Below are 18,542 nucleotides of genomic sequence, written 5' to 3'. Positions count from 1 at the left end.
GTATGATTGTATAGTTAAATATACATTTGATGCTATTCTAAAGTGAAGTAGTTATATGTACGGTATGATTGTATAGTTAAATATACATTTGATGCTATTCTAAAGTGAAGTAGTTATTTGTACGGTATGATTGTATAGTTAAATATACATTTGATGTTACAGGAGAAGTCGTAGTTACAGTAAGTCCCGATCTCGCTCCCGAAGTCGCAGTCGTCGTCGTAATTATAGCAGAAGTGCATCCCGGAGTAGGTCACGGCACCGAATGTCTCGAAGCCCTTCCATACGACGCCGAAAGGGCTCCCCCAGCCACCTCGAGAAACGACGCATTACCAGGTACATAAGGCTCTTCACTAGAACTGGTCATCTTTACAGCTGTGTACTCCCCACAGTTTAACATGGCTCCCAGTGGTGGAGCTGTATCACATGTAAATATACTAAGTTAGAGATGGCCACACCTCCAGGAAGTAGATCATGGTAGATCATGGTAGTAACATATGTGCCATGGACTAGTTATCACTGTCACTATACAGGTTTCTAGGTGTAAATCAAGGCTATGGGGTTTTTTACAAGTTAGTTCGAAGCAGTATAATCAGTAAATAAAACAATGGAAGATTCAAGATATATATGTACTATAAAAACTACGTTAATAAGCGTACATCCCTTCTTTTAAATCACATAGTTTTCAGTTCAATATCGTTTTTATTTTGATTTGTTTTGTTTTTTCTTTTATTTCTGTTGATTTTGTTGATTTTGTTTTGATGTTGTGTATCTTTTTCCTATTTTTCCTGTTGCTATATTTAGGACACAACTTTGTGACAGCGACAGGGTTGTACAATCTTGTCTCCACGGCGGTATTGTGCAGGACAGTCCGCAATGCTACTCAGGGGAGGCCACCCTCATAAAATCAGACAATCTGGTATATATATGTTTTACATGGAATGGAGAAAAGGAATGTTACTGTTTGGATGCAGAAAGCCTAATACTAACAAAGTTGGTATAACACTAACATGGTTATATGACTGGCAGGCAATTATAGACTTCCCCAATATATACACAATGTACCTACCATTACAGTAGACATCATTCTAACACCTACCTAAATGGTATAGTCAAGAAATATTTAAATCCACATAGCTGTATTTCAAAAACAAAACAAAATCAGTGAAAAAAAAAATCATACTGGTAAGTTCTTCGGGTATTGATAATAAAACATATAGAATTTAACCCTTTCACCACTGTAGACCTTAATGGACTCGTCCAGATCAATGCATGTTCGAGTCTACAAAAGTTATATAGGGGTGAAAAGGTTAAGACATTTGGTTGCATTAATCTAACAGATGAATATATCCTCAAAAGTTACCTATATGTGTGGAAAAAGTCTGTGGAAATTTAGTAAGAGGTCAACACTTACATCACACGCACCTCTAGCTAATACAGGTACCTCTGCATGCTCCTTCTTTGTGTGACTGTTGGATCTGACTGACCTTGTTTTACTAACTTCTGTTTGATTTTTATATACTTGCCTTTATGTCATATTAATACAATTTACTGATAACTACACTTCTTGTATAATGGTATTTAGTGATATAGAATACTACTGTTATTACTAAAATAGTGCTAGAAGCCATGCTGCCTACCTAATAGCAGGTAATGTACATATACATGTATACCCCACTGACAGCATTGCACACAATATATGTCATCTACAATGTACATATCATGTGATGTACTAAACAATATTATTTTAGTAGAAATTTGGCTTCATCATTGTTATAATCATAATTTAGCCGTAACCTTTGACTTAACTATGTAGTATTTTTTATATTGCTGACTCTGGTGAAATTATTTCTTTTTGCTTCAGCTACAATACAGGGTTAGACAATAAGGGTAGTCCAATAGTCTGACATTAGTGAAATCTCCAGCTGGACTAGTGGTTCTATAAACCGCTAGCCCACGATGGACTCGTCACAGTTTTATATTGTTTATCTTGTTGAATAATATTGGGTTAGTTGAATTTGCACATGCATGCACTAATAATTGGTAACTACTACCCCAATTGACTAGTGGTATTCAAAATAATGTCTAGCCCTGCAATACATATTTTGTGAAAAAGAAGAATACTGATGATATCATATACATTTGCTAAGTTATGTTTGTAACCCACCCTAGACACGTTATACTTTAATAAACTACTAATATTAGCTGCAATGCTTAGCATGAATTTACTGAACATCTACATGAACTGCCTTATATCTCCAACAATAAGCACATGCCTGGTAATAAGCCCACCTATATAAATTGCTGTTAGGAGGAAATGTCAACGAAAGCTTTTTCATTGTCCTGTAATAAGCCAATCCCCTACTGTCAGTTACAGATTATATGTTCGCCCCCTAGGCTTATTGTAGGATAAAATGTTAAGTTAACTCATTCACCCCTAAAGACACATTAGAACTCTTCCAATTCAAAGGTTGGAATAGTTCATAATGAAATTTCAGGGGTGAATGAGTTAACGTAGCAGCTAGACACTATAGACCAAATCAGTTAGCCTAGCTGCTACAATGTAGATGCCACAGACCAAGTTAGTTCAGCTGAACATACTTGAGTCCTGCTGAACCTGGTTCATATATATCATATATCATATATATCATTTATCATATATATCATATATCATATATTATATATATCATATATATCATATATGATATATATCATATATCATATATATCATATATATCATATATCATATATCATATATATCATATATCTCATCTATCATATATATCATATATCTCATATATCATATATCACATATATCATATATCATATATCATATATCACATATATCATATATCATATATATCAAATCATATAGCATACATATCATATATATCATATATGTCATATGTATCATATCATCATATATATCATATATCATATATATATCATATATCATATATCATATGTATCATATCATCATATGTATCATATCATCATATATATCATATATATCATATATCATATATATCATATATCATATATCATATATCATATGTATCGTATATATCATATATATCATATGAATCAGAAACACAGATACAATCCCATATATATGGACTAGCACATTTAGCAATGGTTTAGGATAGAAATGAGGTCATCAAGCAAAATAGAATGATAATGTGATTGGAATGCGTAAAGTGACATGAAGGAATCTGATATGTGTGTCGATACTTAAGGAAGTATCCTGTCTTTAATACGACCACATCATGTATCCCTGTAAGCTTATTTAAAGAATTCTAACTATAAGAAAACTCTGTAATATTCCTTTGTGATTAGCAATTTGAACTTAATTAATTGATGGCACTATTAAAAAGTACTCAACAACAATGTATAATACTGAAAGTAGTTTTAGAACAAAGAAGAATTAAATGTTATTCAAGGGAGACAAATCTTACAAAAATAACTAGAAATGTAAGGTATCGTGTCTGGCGTTAATTTTTCTCCTTTACATATATGTATAGCATGGTGTTTGATCTAACTTCAACCTGACATTTGATTGGTCAGAATTGGGTAAACAGGCCTAACCTGAATTCCTATAGCTAGTTTATACAGGCAGAATTTAAAGGCATTGTTGGTTTCTTATCAACAAATGAACCATTTCTATGTAGTTCCAGAACCTTGTAATATTTGAAACAATTTTTCTTTTGTCATTGCTCTGTATATGAGTAAACAATTTGATAATTATAAGAATAAAATTTCAAACTTATATAATTATTTCCTGATGAACAAACACTATGTGTGGAAATTGTGCAGTAAGGAAATGTTAGTCTACATTTGAGTAATACTGGTTTTGTAACAATTCATCATATCTGTTTCAAATCGACAAACTGAAAAATTCACTTCTAAATTTCACTGATATTGTCTATAGATGAGGATCTGAAAATGTTTACTTTCAAATTTTAAAGTCATAGATGAAATACAATGAAATAAATTACTGAATATTTTGTGTTTTTCTATACTTCAGTGCAAGAAAACGTCCTGTGCCCTACTACCGGCCAGCACCGCCCTCCCCAAGCTCTGTGAGCAGTTACGATTCTTACTACAGATACAGTCGCTCGCGAAGTCGATCTAGACCCCGATACCGCACTCGCAGTCGGAGCTTCTCACGGACACAGCGATACAAGAGCTGACACAGATCAGTCCTCTACTCAACCTCTAGCCAGTAATAGCCAGAAGGGGGATATTTTGTATAACTAAAAAAAAATCATTTAAAAGTTATGATTATAAAAATGTTTTATAGTTAAAACATTAAGATTGTTAAATTAATCATTAAAATTGTAAGAAGCTGTAGTGCACTAGTATAATTATGATCATACGAAATGTTTAGTATGGTTATATATATACAGAGCTAATGATGTAAATCAACAATAAAAAGTAATCACACTTAAACACTGTAAAACCACAATGAAACTTGTTTATGATCTTGATCACAAGAAATTCAATATTATCCCTAACAAGAAAGTTGATACATGTATTATCCTGTTTATAGAACCTTTTATGTCATCATATTTATAAGGAAGTTTATGACATGTGTAGTCATGATTTTATTTATGGTATATAAAAAATAATCTTTCTAGATTTCAAGTGATTTGAAATTGTATCAGCTGTGAGCTGTTAAGGTACCTAGGACCAAAGAATCTCAAGTAATGCTAATTTAACTCGTGAATTACATGTTTTATATATTATTTATTTTAATAGATCTATTTCTTTGATGTGCAATAATAAAGTTTTATTTATTTTGTTTATTTATACCTGTATGTCATACAGCGATATTGGTGTTTGATATTATTAAAACATTGGGCAGGAATGTTATTTTTCTATACTCATGTTACTTAGAACTCGTTACGTAATGGAGGAGAAAATATGTCATTTGAATTGTTTTTAATGTCAAATGGATATGTAAGTTTTTAGATTTTAACTCTCAACAATGTTTGTTTTCCTGTATTAGACAGATTGTTGTTTATTTAAAAAGGAATAGTTGAATTAATCCATCTGTCAGCAAGACACAACATTTTTATTTCTTAAAAATAATCTGTATATTTAGACAGAATTTTGTTAAATAAAAATAATGCTATTTATGGATTATATCTATATCCACTGAGAAATTGATAAGACTTTATTTCTCAACCCTTGTGTTTTTTGTATCAGTCCTGAAGTTGACTGCTTTAGACTATATAGTATGTACATAAGAATTATAAAAACCTTGTACATGTTATATATATATAATAATATTATAAATGGCATCAGATCACATACTCATTCCAGGAAACATTTCCTCTTGTTTCTTTAAAATCGAAATTGAACTTATCCATGTAGTCAGATTTTACATTCCATTTTGAACAAAACCCTATATTCCTATGTGTATGTAAACCTACTTTTGTGTAGGTATGTGTAATATGCATCCCCAGGTGTGCAAGCTAAACTGATCATACTATTCATCAAAGATTTTTGTACTCCAGGAGATCATTTATGTCTGCAATCATGTCATCCTCATGTCACCCTCAAACTTACAGTGGACTCATCCTTACATTAATATTGGGATGTGTCATTGTGGTTAGCAAGGTTGATAGTATGACTGTGTATCCTCACATCTGTACTTAACTACATTATTGCTTTCGTCCATTTCACGCAATTTGTGATTCCATATTGTGTACGGAAAACTTGTTACTTTGTAAAATGTTGTGGTTTCATTAATGGGGTAATATAAGTTTCTCTGTCCAAAGATAGTATAATGCCACACAATTGAGGTTTTGTGGATGTGTCTCCTGTGCTTTACCTTATAAGGAAGTGTAAACTTGTGATAACTTACCTATATCACAAGTTAATCATGTGATGCTGTGATGTCATAGCTGTAAATACACTGATACAGTGGAATTAAAATGTCAAAGTTACAATTTCTGTACATAAAGAAGTGAAAGATTTCAGGCTAATATTTTACATGTAGGCATCTGGAGCACTTTGTCTTCAGTGTGCAGGCTGTTAATAAAATGATGATCACAGACAATCTACGCTTCCTAGTTTTGTTTCTGTTGTTTACATTTTGACGGTTGAGTGTCTGGTTGAAATAAGGTAAACAAAGTCTTATTTCAGTGCACTCAAATTTTAGCGTGTTGACAAATAAAAACAGATAAGCACATACCCGGTAGATGAATTGACACAAGCACAAAATATTCAATAGAGGACAATATACAGGAAGTTTGATTGGTGCATTCGTTAATTGGTGAGATTTACATAGAGTGAAAAGCACTAAAATAAGACTACCGCTGAAATATATACATTGACAGTAATAGATAGGTACATTTACAGGACAAAGGATAGTAAGGCTTTGCTGGTTTTACCTGAAATACAACTATCAGACACAATTGATATTATCTGAAGCTGCTACTTTATTATTACAAAATCAATCAAATTTGTGTTTTAATGCAGAATACAAACAGTAATGGAGAATTTTCACTCCAAAAGTAAGGCTTCAGGAGTTACAGGGTATACCTATACAATCCAGGCATAACCCTTTCACCACTGTAGACCATAATGGACTCATCCAGATCATTGCATAGTAGAGTCTACTTCAGTTACATAGGGGTGAAATGTACCAGGTACGTTATATCCATCAAATAGTAACAGTTAAATTGATAAATGTCAGTTACCAGTAAACATTTAAATTAAACATAATAATATAGAAATGCTGTGAGTGACATGGGTCACATATTAATTGGATTCAAATTGTAAATGGTTGGTTAGTATCAAGAAGGACAACTGTAGGAATTCGGAGTCAGCAAGGGAGGTTATCTTTACAAAAGTGGTCCCTTATTACACTTCTACATACACTTGGTATTTCTATATAGTTTACTTTATAGTTAATTTAATACCTGATTGAAACTCACTCTCTATTATGGCTCTGTATTTAAGCACTAACAACTTTTAAAAGCAAAGTTACTTATTTTCTAAATGATTGAAATATATTCCCCCTTCCTTAAAATAAAGACTGATTATAAATACATTTAACAGTTATTCATACTTGTCAGTACAGGCTCCCAAAACAGAAGGGACTCCTACATGTCAGTACAGGCTCCCAAAACAGAAGACTCATACTTGTCAGTACAGGCTCCCAAAACAGAAGGGACTCATATATGTTAGTACAGGCTCCCAAACAGAAGGGACTCATATATGTTAGTACAGGCTCCCAAACAGAAGGGACTCATATATGTCAGTACAGGCTCCCAAAACAGAAGGGACTCATATATGTTAGTACAGGCTCCCGAACAGAAGGGACTCATATATGTCAGTACAGGCTCCCAAAACAGAAGGGACTCATACATGTCAGTACAGGCTCCCAAAACAGAAGACTCATACTTGTCAGTACAGGCTCCCAAAACAGAAGGGACTCATACATGTCAGTACAGGCTCCCAAAACAGAAGACTCATACTTGTCAGTACAGGCTCCCAAAACAGAAGGGACTCATACATGTCAGTACAGGCTCCCAAAACAGAAGACTCATACTTGTCAGTACAGGCTCCCAAAACAGAAGGGACTCATACATGTCAGTACAGGCTCCCAAAACAGAAGACTCATACTTGTCAGTACAGGCTCCCAAAACAGAAGGGACTCATACATGTCAGTACAGGCTCCCAAAACAGAAGACTCATACTTGTCAGTACAGGCTCCCAAAACAGAAGGGACTCATACATGTCAGTACAGGCTCCCAAAACAGAAGACTCATACTTGTCAGTACAGGCTCCCAAAACAGAAGGGACTCATACATGTCAGTACAGGCTCCCAAAACAGAAGACTCATACTTGTCAGTACAGGCTCCCAAAACAGAAGGGACTCATACATGTCAGTACAGGCTCCCAAAACAGAAGACTCATACTTGTCAGTACAGGCTCCCAAAACAGAAGGGACTCATACATGTCAGTACAGGCTCCCAAAACAGAAGACTCATACTTGTCAGTACAGGCTCCCAAAACAGAAGGGACTCATACATGTCAGTACAGGCTCCCAAAACAGAAGACTCATACTTGTCAGTACAGGCTCCCAAAACAGAAGGGACTCATACATGTCAGTACAGGCTCCCAAAACAGAAGACTCATACTTGTCAGTACAGGCTCCCAAAACAGAAGGGACTCATACATGTCAGTACAGGCTCCCAAAACAGAAGACTCATACTTGTCAGTACAGGCTCCCAAAACAGAAGGGACTCATACATGTCAGTACAGGCTCCCAAAACAGAAGACTCATACTTGTCAGTACAGGCTCCCAAAACAGAAGGGACTCATACATGTCAGTACAGGCTCCCAAAACAGAAGACTCATACTTGTCAGTACAGGCTCCCAAAACAGAAGGGACTCATACATGTCAGTACAGGCTCCCAAAACAGAAGACTCATACTTGTCAGTACAGGCTCCCAAAACAGAAGGGACTCATACATGTCAGTACAGGCTCCCAAAACAGAAGACTCATACTTGTCAGTACAGGCTCCCAAAACAGAAGGGACTCATACATGTCAGTACAGGCTCCCAAAACAGAAGACTCATACATGTCAGTACAGGCTCCCAAAACAGAAGACTCATACATGTCAGTACAGGCTCCCAAAACAGAAGGGACTCATACATGTCAGTACAGGCTCCCAAAACAGAAGACTCATACTTGTCAGTACAGGCTCCCAAAACAGAAGGGACTCATACATGTCAGTACAGGCTCCCAAAACAGAAGACTCATACTTGTCAGTACAGGCTCCCAAAACAGAAGGGACTCATACATGTCAGTACAGGCTCCCAAAACAGAAGACTCATACTTGTCAGTACAGGCTCCCAAAACAGAAGGGACTCATACATGTCAGTACAGGCTCCCAAAACAGAAGACTCATACATGTCAGTACAGGCTCCCCAAACAGAAGACTCATACTTGTCAGTACAGGCTCCCAAAACAGAAGGGACTCATACATGTCAGTACAGGCTCCCAAAACAGAAGACTCATACTTGTCAGTACAGGCTCCCAAAACAGAAGGGACTCATACATGTCAGTACAGGCTCCCAAAACAGAAGACTCATACTTGTCAGTACAGGCTCCCAAAACAGAAGGGACTCATACATGTCAGTACAGGCTCCCAAAACAGAAGACTCATACTTGTCAGTACAGGCTCCCAAAACAGAAGGGACTCATACATGTCAGTACAGGCTCCCAAAACAGAAGACTCATACTTGTCAGTACAGGCTCCCAAAACAGAAGGGACTCATACATGTCAGTACAGGCTCCCAAAACAGAAGACTCATACTTGTCAGTACAGGCTCCCAAAACAGAAGGGACTCATACATGTCAGTACAGGCTCCCAAAACAGAAGACTCATACTTGTCAGTACAGGCTCCCAAAACAGAAGGGACTCATACATGTCAGTACAGGCTCCCAAAACAGAAGACTCATACTTGTCAGTACAGGCTCCCAAAACAGAAGGGACTCATACATGTCAGTACAGGCTCCCAAAACAGAAGACTCATACTTGTCAGTACAGGCTCCCAAAACAGAAGGGACTCATACATGTCAGTACAGGCTCCCAAAACAGAAGACTCATACTTGTCAGTACAGGCTCCCAAAACAGAAGGGACTCATACATGTCAGTACAGGCTCCCAAAACAGAAGACTCATACTTGTCAGTACAGGCTCCCAAAACAGAAGGGACTCATACATGTCAGTACAGGCTCCCAAAACAGAAGACTCATACTTGTCAGTACAGGCTCCCAAAACAGAAGGGACTCATACATGTCAGTACAGGCTCCCAAAACAGAAGACTCATACTTGTCAGTACAGGCTCCCAAAACAGAAGGGACTCATACATGTCAGTACAGGCTCCCAAAACAGAAGACTCATACTTGTCAGTACAGGCTCCCAAAACAGAAGGGACTCATACATGTCAGTACAGGCTCCCAAAACAGAAGACTCATACTTGTCAGTACAGGCTCCCAAAACAGAAGGGACTCATACATGTCAGTACAGGCTCCCAAAACAGAAGACTCATACTTGTCAGTACAGGCTCCCAAAACAGAAGGGACTCATACATGTCAGTACAGGCTCCCAAAACAGAAGACTCATACTTGTCAGTACAGGCTCCCAAAACAGAAGGGACTCATACATGTCAGTACAGGCTCCCAAAACAGAAGACTCATACTTGTCAGTACAGGCTCCCAAAACAGAAGGGACTCATACATGTCAGTACAGGCTCCCAAAACAGAAGACTCATACTTGTCAGTACAGGCTCCCAAAACAGAAGGGACTCATACATGTCAGTACAGGCTCCCAAAACAGAAGACTCATACTTGTCAGTACAGGCTCCCAAAACAGAAGGGACTCATACATGTCAGTACAGGCTCCCAAAACAGAAGACTCATACTTGTCAGTACAGGCTCCCAAAACAGAAGGGACTCATACATGTCAGTACAGGCTCCCAAAACAGAAGACTCATACATGTCAGTACAGGCTCCCAAAACAGAAGACTCATACATGTCAGTACAGGCTCCCAAAACAGAAGGGACTCATACATGTCAGTACAGGCTCCCAAAACAGAAGACTCATACTTGTCAGTACAGGCTCCCAAAACAGAAGGGACTCATACATGTCAGTACAGGCTCCCAAAACAGAAGACTCATACTTGTCAGTACAGGCTCCCAAAACAGAAGGGACTCATACATGTCAGTACAGGCTCCCAAAACAGAAGACTCATACTTGTCAGTACAGGCTCCCAAAACAGAAGGGACTCATACATGTCAGTACAGGCTCCCAAAACAGAAGACTCATACATGTCAGTACAGGCTCCCAAAACAGAAGACTCATACATGTCAGTACAGGCTCCCAAAACAGAAGGGACTCATACATGTCAGTACAGGCTCCCAAAACAGAAGACTCATACTTGTCAGTACAGGCTCCCAAAACAGAAGGGACTCATACATGTCAGTACAGGCTCCCAAAACAGAAGACTCATACTTGTCAGTACAGGCTCCCAAAACAGAAGGGACTCATACATGTCAGTACAGGCTCCCAAAACAGAAGACTCATACTTGTCAGTACAGGCTCCCAAAACAGAAGGGACTCATACATGTCAGTACAGGCTCCCAAAACAGAAGACTCATACTTGTCAGTACAGGCTCCCAAAACAGAAGGGACTCATACATGTCAGTACAGGCTCCCAAAACAGAAGACTCATACTTGTCAGTACAGGCTCCCAAAACAGAAGGGACTCATACATGTCAGTACAGGCTCCCAAAACAGAAGACTCATACTTGTCAGTACAGGCTCCCAAAACAGAAGGGACTCATACATGTCAGTACAGGCTCCCAAAACAGAAGACTCATACTTGTCAGTACAGGCTCCCAAAACAGAAGGGACTCATACATGTCAGTACAGGCTCCCAAAACAGAAGACTCATACTTGTCAGTACAGGCTCCCAAAACAGAAGGGACTCATACATGTCAGTACAGGCTCCCAAAACAGAAGACTCATACTTGTCAGTACAGGCTCCCAAAACAGAAGGGACTCATACATGTCAGTACAGGCTCCCAAAACAGAAGACTCATACTTGTCAGTACAGGCTCCCAAAACAGAAGGGACTCATACATGTCAGTACAGGCTCCCAAAACAGAAGACTCATACATGTCAGTACAGGCTCCCAAAACAGAAGGGACTCATACATGTCAGTACAGGCTCCCAAAACAGAAGACTCATACTTGTCAGTACAGGCTCCCAAAACAGAAGACTCATACATGTCAGTACAGGCTCCCAAAACAGAAGGGACTCATACATGTCAGTACAGGCTCCCAAAACAGAAGACTCATACATGTCAGTACAGGCTCCCAAAACAGAAGGGACTCATACATGTCAGTACAGGCTCCCAAAACAGAAGACTCATACATGTCAGTACAGGCTCCCAAAACAGAAGACTCATACATGTCAGTACAGGCTCCCAAAACAGAAGGGACTCATACATGTCAGTACAGGCTCCCAAAACAGAAGACTCATACATGTCAGTACAGGCTCCCAAAACAGAAGACTCATACATGTCAGTACAGGCTCCCAAAACAGAAGGGACTCATACATGTCAGTACAGGCTCCCAAAACAGAAGACTCATACATGTCAGTACAGGCTCCCAAAACAGAAGACTCATACATGTCAGTACAGGCTCCCAAAACAGAAGGGACTCATACATGTCAGTACAGGCTCCCAAAACAGAAGACTCATACATGTCAGTACAGGCTCCCAAAACAGAAGACTTATACATGTCAGTACAGGCTCCCAAAACAGAAGACTCATACATGTCAGTACAGGCTCCCAAAACAGAAGTCTCATACTTGCCATATTTTTGAAACTTCCATTGGGGAAATAACATGTGCTCAGAATTAAAGGCATAAATAAAAAGTGTGTATGTGCACCCAAGGGAAAACATGACACTGTTAAATGGCATCTTTTGATCTGTTCTTTCAGATGAAATCGTTAAATCTCAGAATATAGGAATAGTTTAGCAAATTCACTGGCTGAAAATGCTCAATATAAGGGTCCAAAATCGGGAGTCTCCCTCCTAGATAGGGAGAGTTGGCAAATTAGAAGAGTTAGAAACGCTGTAGTTCATTAGCTCAACTGGTCTGAAGTACTTTTGATCTTATGCTGAGATTCATTTAGCCATCATCTGTTAACTTTTTCCTTAAAAGCCTCACTCCTGAACAACTGATAAAATTTCAACCAAATGTGTTACATGTATTTTTTGTTGCATCCTTCAGACTAAAGAGTTACATTTTGTCACACACTGAAAGGGAGTAGTCCCCTTGTGGGCTGAGGAGTAGGGTCCACTAAGGGGAAATAGGTGAATTTCAGCCTCTGAAAGACTTCTTCTCCTGAAATGCTTGATGGATTTTAACCTAGTTGCATATTTAACAACACATAACTTGGGCAAGGTGATTACATTTTGTATAAATGAAGTTTTACAACCCCTGGGGTCAGAATGTGACCCAAAACAGTAAAATTAAACAATTTCACCTCTACAAATGGTTACTATATTTGTTCAGAAACATAAATGGGTCAAAGTGGTCATATTTATGTACATTAATGATTTTTTTGCATCCCCTGCAGTGTTCTCCCCTGGAATGTTTTGATGCCCTAGCTATGGTATCTATTGTCCAACCCTTCCATCGCAGCTGGTCTCTGCCAACCATTTCCACATCACAACCCTTCTATGACATGCTCTATGCCACTTTGAGAAAGAAAACTCAAAACAAGAGTAATGATTAATGTATTTAGTTTTAAATAACTAGCATTATTTAATAATATTGACATTACATTATTATTGCTCATTTTCATGCCTTTTTATTAATCATTATATTTTTTACAAATTACAAATAAAATAGTCTGACACAAGAAAATTGATAATTTTAGCAAATACTTCAGTATTTTCATACCAGAACTAGAATATCATCCTAGAAATAAATGATTTGGCTGAAACTAAATAGATTATAAGGACATTCCAATCAATAATAGCCTATTCGTTTCGATTGACAAAATATTTATTGATTTTGAAATCAATGATTTATATTTATAATTTGATTTTAAAAAATCTCTTGGTTATAAAAATAAAAAGGCCTTAAGCTACATGTTGTCATTAAGTAAACAAATAGTCAAAATTTTATCAGAATAATGCTGTTCTCAATATAAACTTCGATAGTGATACAGTCATCAAATTAAATTATTGCAACCACGGAATTAGATTACCAGAAGCTAGCTAAGTCCGTGTTGCAACTAACAAGCGAAAGTTGGGAAAACTACGTGTTATTTATAATTTTGGCGCCAAACTGATTACCTCGCCTCAACCCGATTGCATTATGGATTACGTAAGATTAAGTAACATGGCCGCCACGTGCAGTGCACTTACGGTCTATCTTACTGAAACAAAAGTAATTTCAAGTTCTCTAACAGTTGTCTCGACAGTCTTTTGTTGATAAAGCTTCTCACATAGCTTACTTATTTCAAGCATTGAAATGTGATGGACGAAAACAATGCAGCAAAGAAATGTCAGCAGACGTTTGGCATTCTATTTCTGAATACAAAGCTACGGCCTGCACTTCAGTGTTTGTATTTCTTATTTTGGTGAAATTGACTGTCACCTATGAAAATCAAAACGTAGGTTGAAGCCTTGATAGTTAACAGACATCACCTATTATAATTAAACGATGTACACAGTACGGTTCATTCCCATTTATCCAACTTTTTGAAAAATAGGTACTACAGGTAAAAAGTTTGGGTTGGATAAGTGGGAATAGGGTATATTGTTAAAACAACAAACACTAATTGGAGCTTGGGTCAAGTGTTGGGTTAAAAATATGATACAGAAATTAAGTCCTTTTGGAAATGTGTATCTATATTCAAAGTTATTTCTATAAAGTTGATTTGAATGCTTCATTTTGTTTTTATTTGTGTGTTTTTTTTATGGTTGCGTAGTTATGATAATATCTATTTTCAATTTATTTATTCAAATAATATCAGACATATATATTATTAACAGACATATTAATTATTAAATATACAAAATGATACAAAATAATATTTATTTCATAAATTGATATAAAGCACTAGAAATAAGATGATAGGAATATGAATCATTTTACATGATAGAAAAGTTACAATGTATAGTAAATTTCATATTTAAAATATTTGAATTAAGCAAAGCACTATATCAATCGAATATTATAGAGTCATATCAGTTCATTGAAGTTTCAGCAGGCGTGACACTGTGTCTGTATACTGGTAGATGTCAACTTCCCCTTGAATGAGTCGTTGTTTCTGTCGCTGAAGTCTGGAGTCTAGGATTCTGTATTTCAGCTTTCTTGTCTTTCTAGTGCCACCAGCTGCATACTGGATAAGTCGGATCTCATTTGCTGCTTGAGTGTGCTTGAGTTTTTCGATGATGACGTAGAGGTTTGGGTGTGCTCTGTGAAGTTGGTTGTTGAGTTTGTGGTGCCATCCTTCTAAATGGTTTGTTGTTCTGGGTCCAACTGTTGAGTAGTGGTTCCATTTTGCTGTCTCCATCCCGATCCATTGCTCAGTAACGTAGTCGTTGAACTTGGTGATCTTTGCGTCATCGGTCTCGTAGTCTTCAATTGCGTGGAACCATACATCATCTACTTGGTTGATGGGGACTAGTGGCAATGCTGAAGCTCGTCTTATATGTAGGTTGAGTAGGTTGTCGTTGGTGTACTGGTCTGCTAGTCCAAGTTTCTGTACCTTTCTCCATATGCGTTTGCAGTAGTGGAATAGACAACCTTTGATCGACGCTTGTGGAAAGACTGTCTCTGCTGCGTTACGGGCTGAAGACTCGAAGTCGAGGAATATAGTGGTTGGATTGAGTGGTGTGTTGTTGTTTGCTGCTGCTGTCTTAACGATCTCGAATAGGCGTTGGTAGGTGATCTGGCATTTGTCAGATAGGAAGGCGAATATTAGTGGGTACATCTCGTCGTCTATGAGTGCATGCAGTGGGTACAGCTGGGTGAAAGTACAGGACTGGCGTAAAAAGTTCCATCCCCAAATATTGTGTCAGCGTTACTTAGATGGCGGAGGTTGTCTGTAGTACCAAATACCAGGATCTTGTTGTGGTCACCATCATCTGCTAGTAGGAATTGTGCTCCTGTAGTAGTCTCTTGCCATTCTCCCAGGAGATTAATGGCATCACGTGTGGTTGGTAGTGGTGGTAGTTCACTGTTGCGTTCTCGGTACATAGCTGATTTGGTACTGACGAAAGTTGGTATCTGTTCAACGACCTGGTGTGTGTGATCGTCCCATTCTCTGTTTCTGAATTTGATGATCTCGCTGTCGTACAATGCGGGTAGTGGTTCTAGAGTTTTGGCTGCCTTTTCTCTGAGTGTTGCTAGAAATTTCTTGGCATCTATGTCAGCACGAGTTGTCGGGTGGTTGTGGTCTCTAGGAAATCTGGTTACCATGTTGTCTCTGGTGTTGGCTGTGCCTGGGCAATCTTTCTCGGCGCACTTCCAGTAGGCTAGTTCTGCATCTCTACCCTGTTTTCTGGTCTTTATCACATATCTGTAGCTGTTTACAGCTAAGTAGTGGCCTCTAGCATGTCAAATGTAGTCTACTCTTACTTGTGCGTTCGCCATGGTCAAACTTGAATAATGAATTTTGTCAGTGGGTCAGTGCTTATAAGCTAAAATCTAGCTTGGGATGCTTAGTGAGTAGTATTCAAAATGTATGAATAAATTAGTAGAAAAAGGCTTGGGTGCTTCTTTAACACTGTTCAAAGCTTATTAACTGTAATTAATTAGGTATATGCTCAAGTCAGATTAATTGGGACTTAAGTGAATACTACCGAAAAAATATAAGTAATTATTTGATAATGATATATCAATTATTCATGCCAAAGTTAAAGATTGTCTTATTTCTTAAAATTATTCTTTTTCCATTTAATTATATTTCTCATGAATATTTTATACATACTTTCACCTTTCAAAATGAATTAAAATTAAATAAATTTATCCACTCTATAATACTTTTCCCTCTATCCATGGAACAATTTGTCTTGGTTATTTCACCTAATGATTAAAATATACTACTAAACAAACATACCCACAGGGCATAAAACATAAAGTTGGATAAATGGGAATAGCTTTTTTCAGAAGTTGGATAAATGGGAAGACACCCACAGTACACACTGGTAAATGTGGTCAAGTTTCACACCTATACGTATTTCACACCCACAGGCAGAGACGTAAAATCTACCCGCAGGGCAAGAGTTCGTTGATCAGGGTGTCGGTTCTAGGGGAACAATAAAAAGCTAGTCTAATTGGAAAGGGGAGAAGAGGTTATCAATTAGTGAGAACTTGATGTTCCAGTTGTATTTGTGTTGTTTTATATCGGTCAATGAGTAACGGTCAAATGCAAAATGCTAAAACAGCCTGGGGAGAACGTTAACGCTACCCTAGGGTCAGAGGGACAGGGCTAAAATGTGAATGTATGGCATTATTCATCTAAACTCTTCTTGAACAAATGCATACATTGTAACCTTCGTAATTTGGAAACATAATAAGCGGGGCAAGCTGAATACTTTGTTTTATATATATATATGCAGATGATGTGGCCCAATTCAAAGGGACAGAGGAATGGCCTATTTGTGGCATTTTGGGTTTAAAACTGTACTAGGGGATATTCACGTATTACCGGACTGTACTAGACCTTATTTTTAAAAATCTGCATATAAATTTAGTGGGCATCCATATTAACAAACATATTGGATGCAGGATGCGGCCCTCTTTCCTGATTCACAACATGGAAACAGTTGAGATCATCAACCCATAACAAAAATATGAAATTGCTGGGTATGAAAAGAAGAATACAATCATGTCACCAATATTGACTCCAGTGTCCATTCAGGGACCTATATACTGTCCCTGGTCCAGCCTACCTCTTTGAACTTTGTGCTTGAGTCCTTACATTGAAACAGTTGAGAACCCCATCTATAACCATATAAATACACTTCTGAATCCAGGATTGGCTCTATGGTCTGGCCTCATCACTGGACACTCTGTGGTCTGGCCTCATCACTGGACACTCTGTGTATCATACAATAGAAACAATTTAAATCCCTAACCTTTATACTGCCTAGGCCTATATCCATAATTTACACCGGACTGAAGAGACCGATACATTCAGTTATGCTACCGAGATAGTATACAGGGTCCTTAGTCCTCTTTTTTGGGAGATTGAGATAAACGGTTTTCAATGGTAAGCAAAGCAAGTTGAGAGTTTTTATGTGAGGGATCTATAACAGATATAGCCTCACAATTACAATGTTGTTTGAGGATTAACAAATACGTGTTACCACGGAATGAGATTAGATTGTTATCTAAGTCCGTGGTACAGAATTTGAATTCACACCTTAATTACATGCAATCTCGCTCATGAAAAGGGGCTGTCAACAGGACACAGACTCAAAAATGAAACTTCCAAAGAATGTTATTTCTTCAGATTTTGGTTACACGGCCCAATATGACAATTGTTCTACATTTTACAGGTACTTTTTTCAAATTGTACTTCAAGTATACAACATTTATATAGCGCCCTGTATAATTTGTAAAATTACTCTAAGGCGCTTTACAACATATGGATAATGGTAATGGTTATAATTGTGAAAACAAACAACAAAGGCTTGCAATCACTTTAACAAGCAATGTGCACATCATTGAACAAATAAAAGGGTGGTATTTACATGACGTCTTTGCAAAGATTATAAAATGCAGACGTGAAGAGGTGAGTTTTTATGTCCCTCTTGAACTTGGCCAGGGTATTTGACTTCCTAATAGCAGATGGTAAGCTATTCCACAACGTAGCCGAAACCCTCCCAAAGCATCTGTTTCCGTAGGTCACAGTACGAGATTTTGGGACACACAACAAAGATTCTGACTCCGACCGCAGTGATCTTGACGGCTGATACAGGGTAACAAG

The 18,542-nt window shown here is 37.6% G+C and overlaps 2 protein-coding genes across 7 annotated transcripts in view; one reads left to right on the top strand and one right to left on the bottom strand.

The window, feature by feature from the left end:
* LOC110445852 (serine/arginine repetitive matrix protein 2-like) overlaps positions 1-6,054 on the top strand; it is a 213,613-nt gene extending 207,559 nt beyond the window's left edge. For 5 of the 6 annotated variants that reach the window (XM_021490675.1, XM_021490677.1, XM_021490672.1 and 2 more), the window contains 3 exons: positions 163-333; positions 802-916; positions 4,022-6,054. In XM_021490675.1, the coding sequence (XP_021346350.1) occupies positions 163-333; positions 802-916; positions 4,022-4,129 (394 nt within the window). In that variant the 3' untranslated portion in view covers positions 4,130-6,054. The remainder of the gene's footprint in view (positions 1-162; positions 334-801; positions 917-4,021) is intronic. The other variant, XM_021490674.1, reaches the window with a different exon arrangement.
* Positions 6,055-14,795: 8,741 nt separating this feature from the next.
* Positions 14,796-15,539, bottom strand: LOC110445861. Its single transcript, XM_021490689.1, has one exon. It carries the CDS (start codon positions 15,537-15,539, stop codon positions 14,796-14,798), a length of 744 nt encoding a protein of 247 aa, XP_021346364.1.
* Between the last annotated feature and the right edge of the window lie 3,003 nt (positions 15,540-18,542).

The sequence above is a fragment of the Mizuhopecten yessoensis genome, unplaced genomic scaffold (genome assembly GCF_002113885.1).
Source record: "Mizuhopecten yessoensis strain PY_sf001 unplaced genomic scaffold, ASM211388v2 scaffold2383, whole genome shotgun sequence".
In the NCBI taxonomy this organism is placed as follows: domain Eukaryota; kingdom Metazoa; phylum Mollusca; class Bivalvia; order Pectinida; family Pectinidae; genus Mizuhopecten; species Mizuhopecten yessoensis.
Note: the sequence above shows the minus strand (reverse complement) of the source record. Positions and strands in the feature narration are given on the sequence as shown.

Coding starts and splice junctions, on each gene's coding strand:
- LOC110445861 (XM_021490689.1), bottom strand. CDS start 15,539: ATGTACCCACTAATATTCGCCTTCCTATCTGACAAATGCCAGATCACC.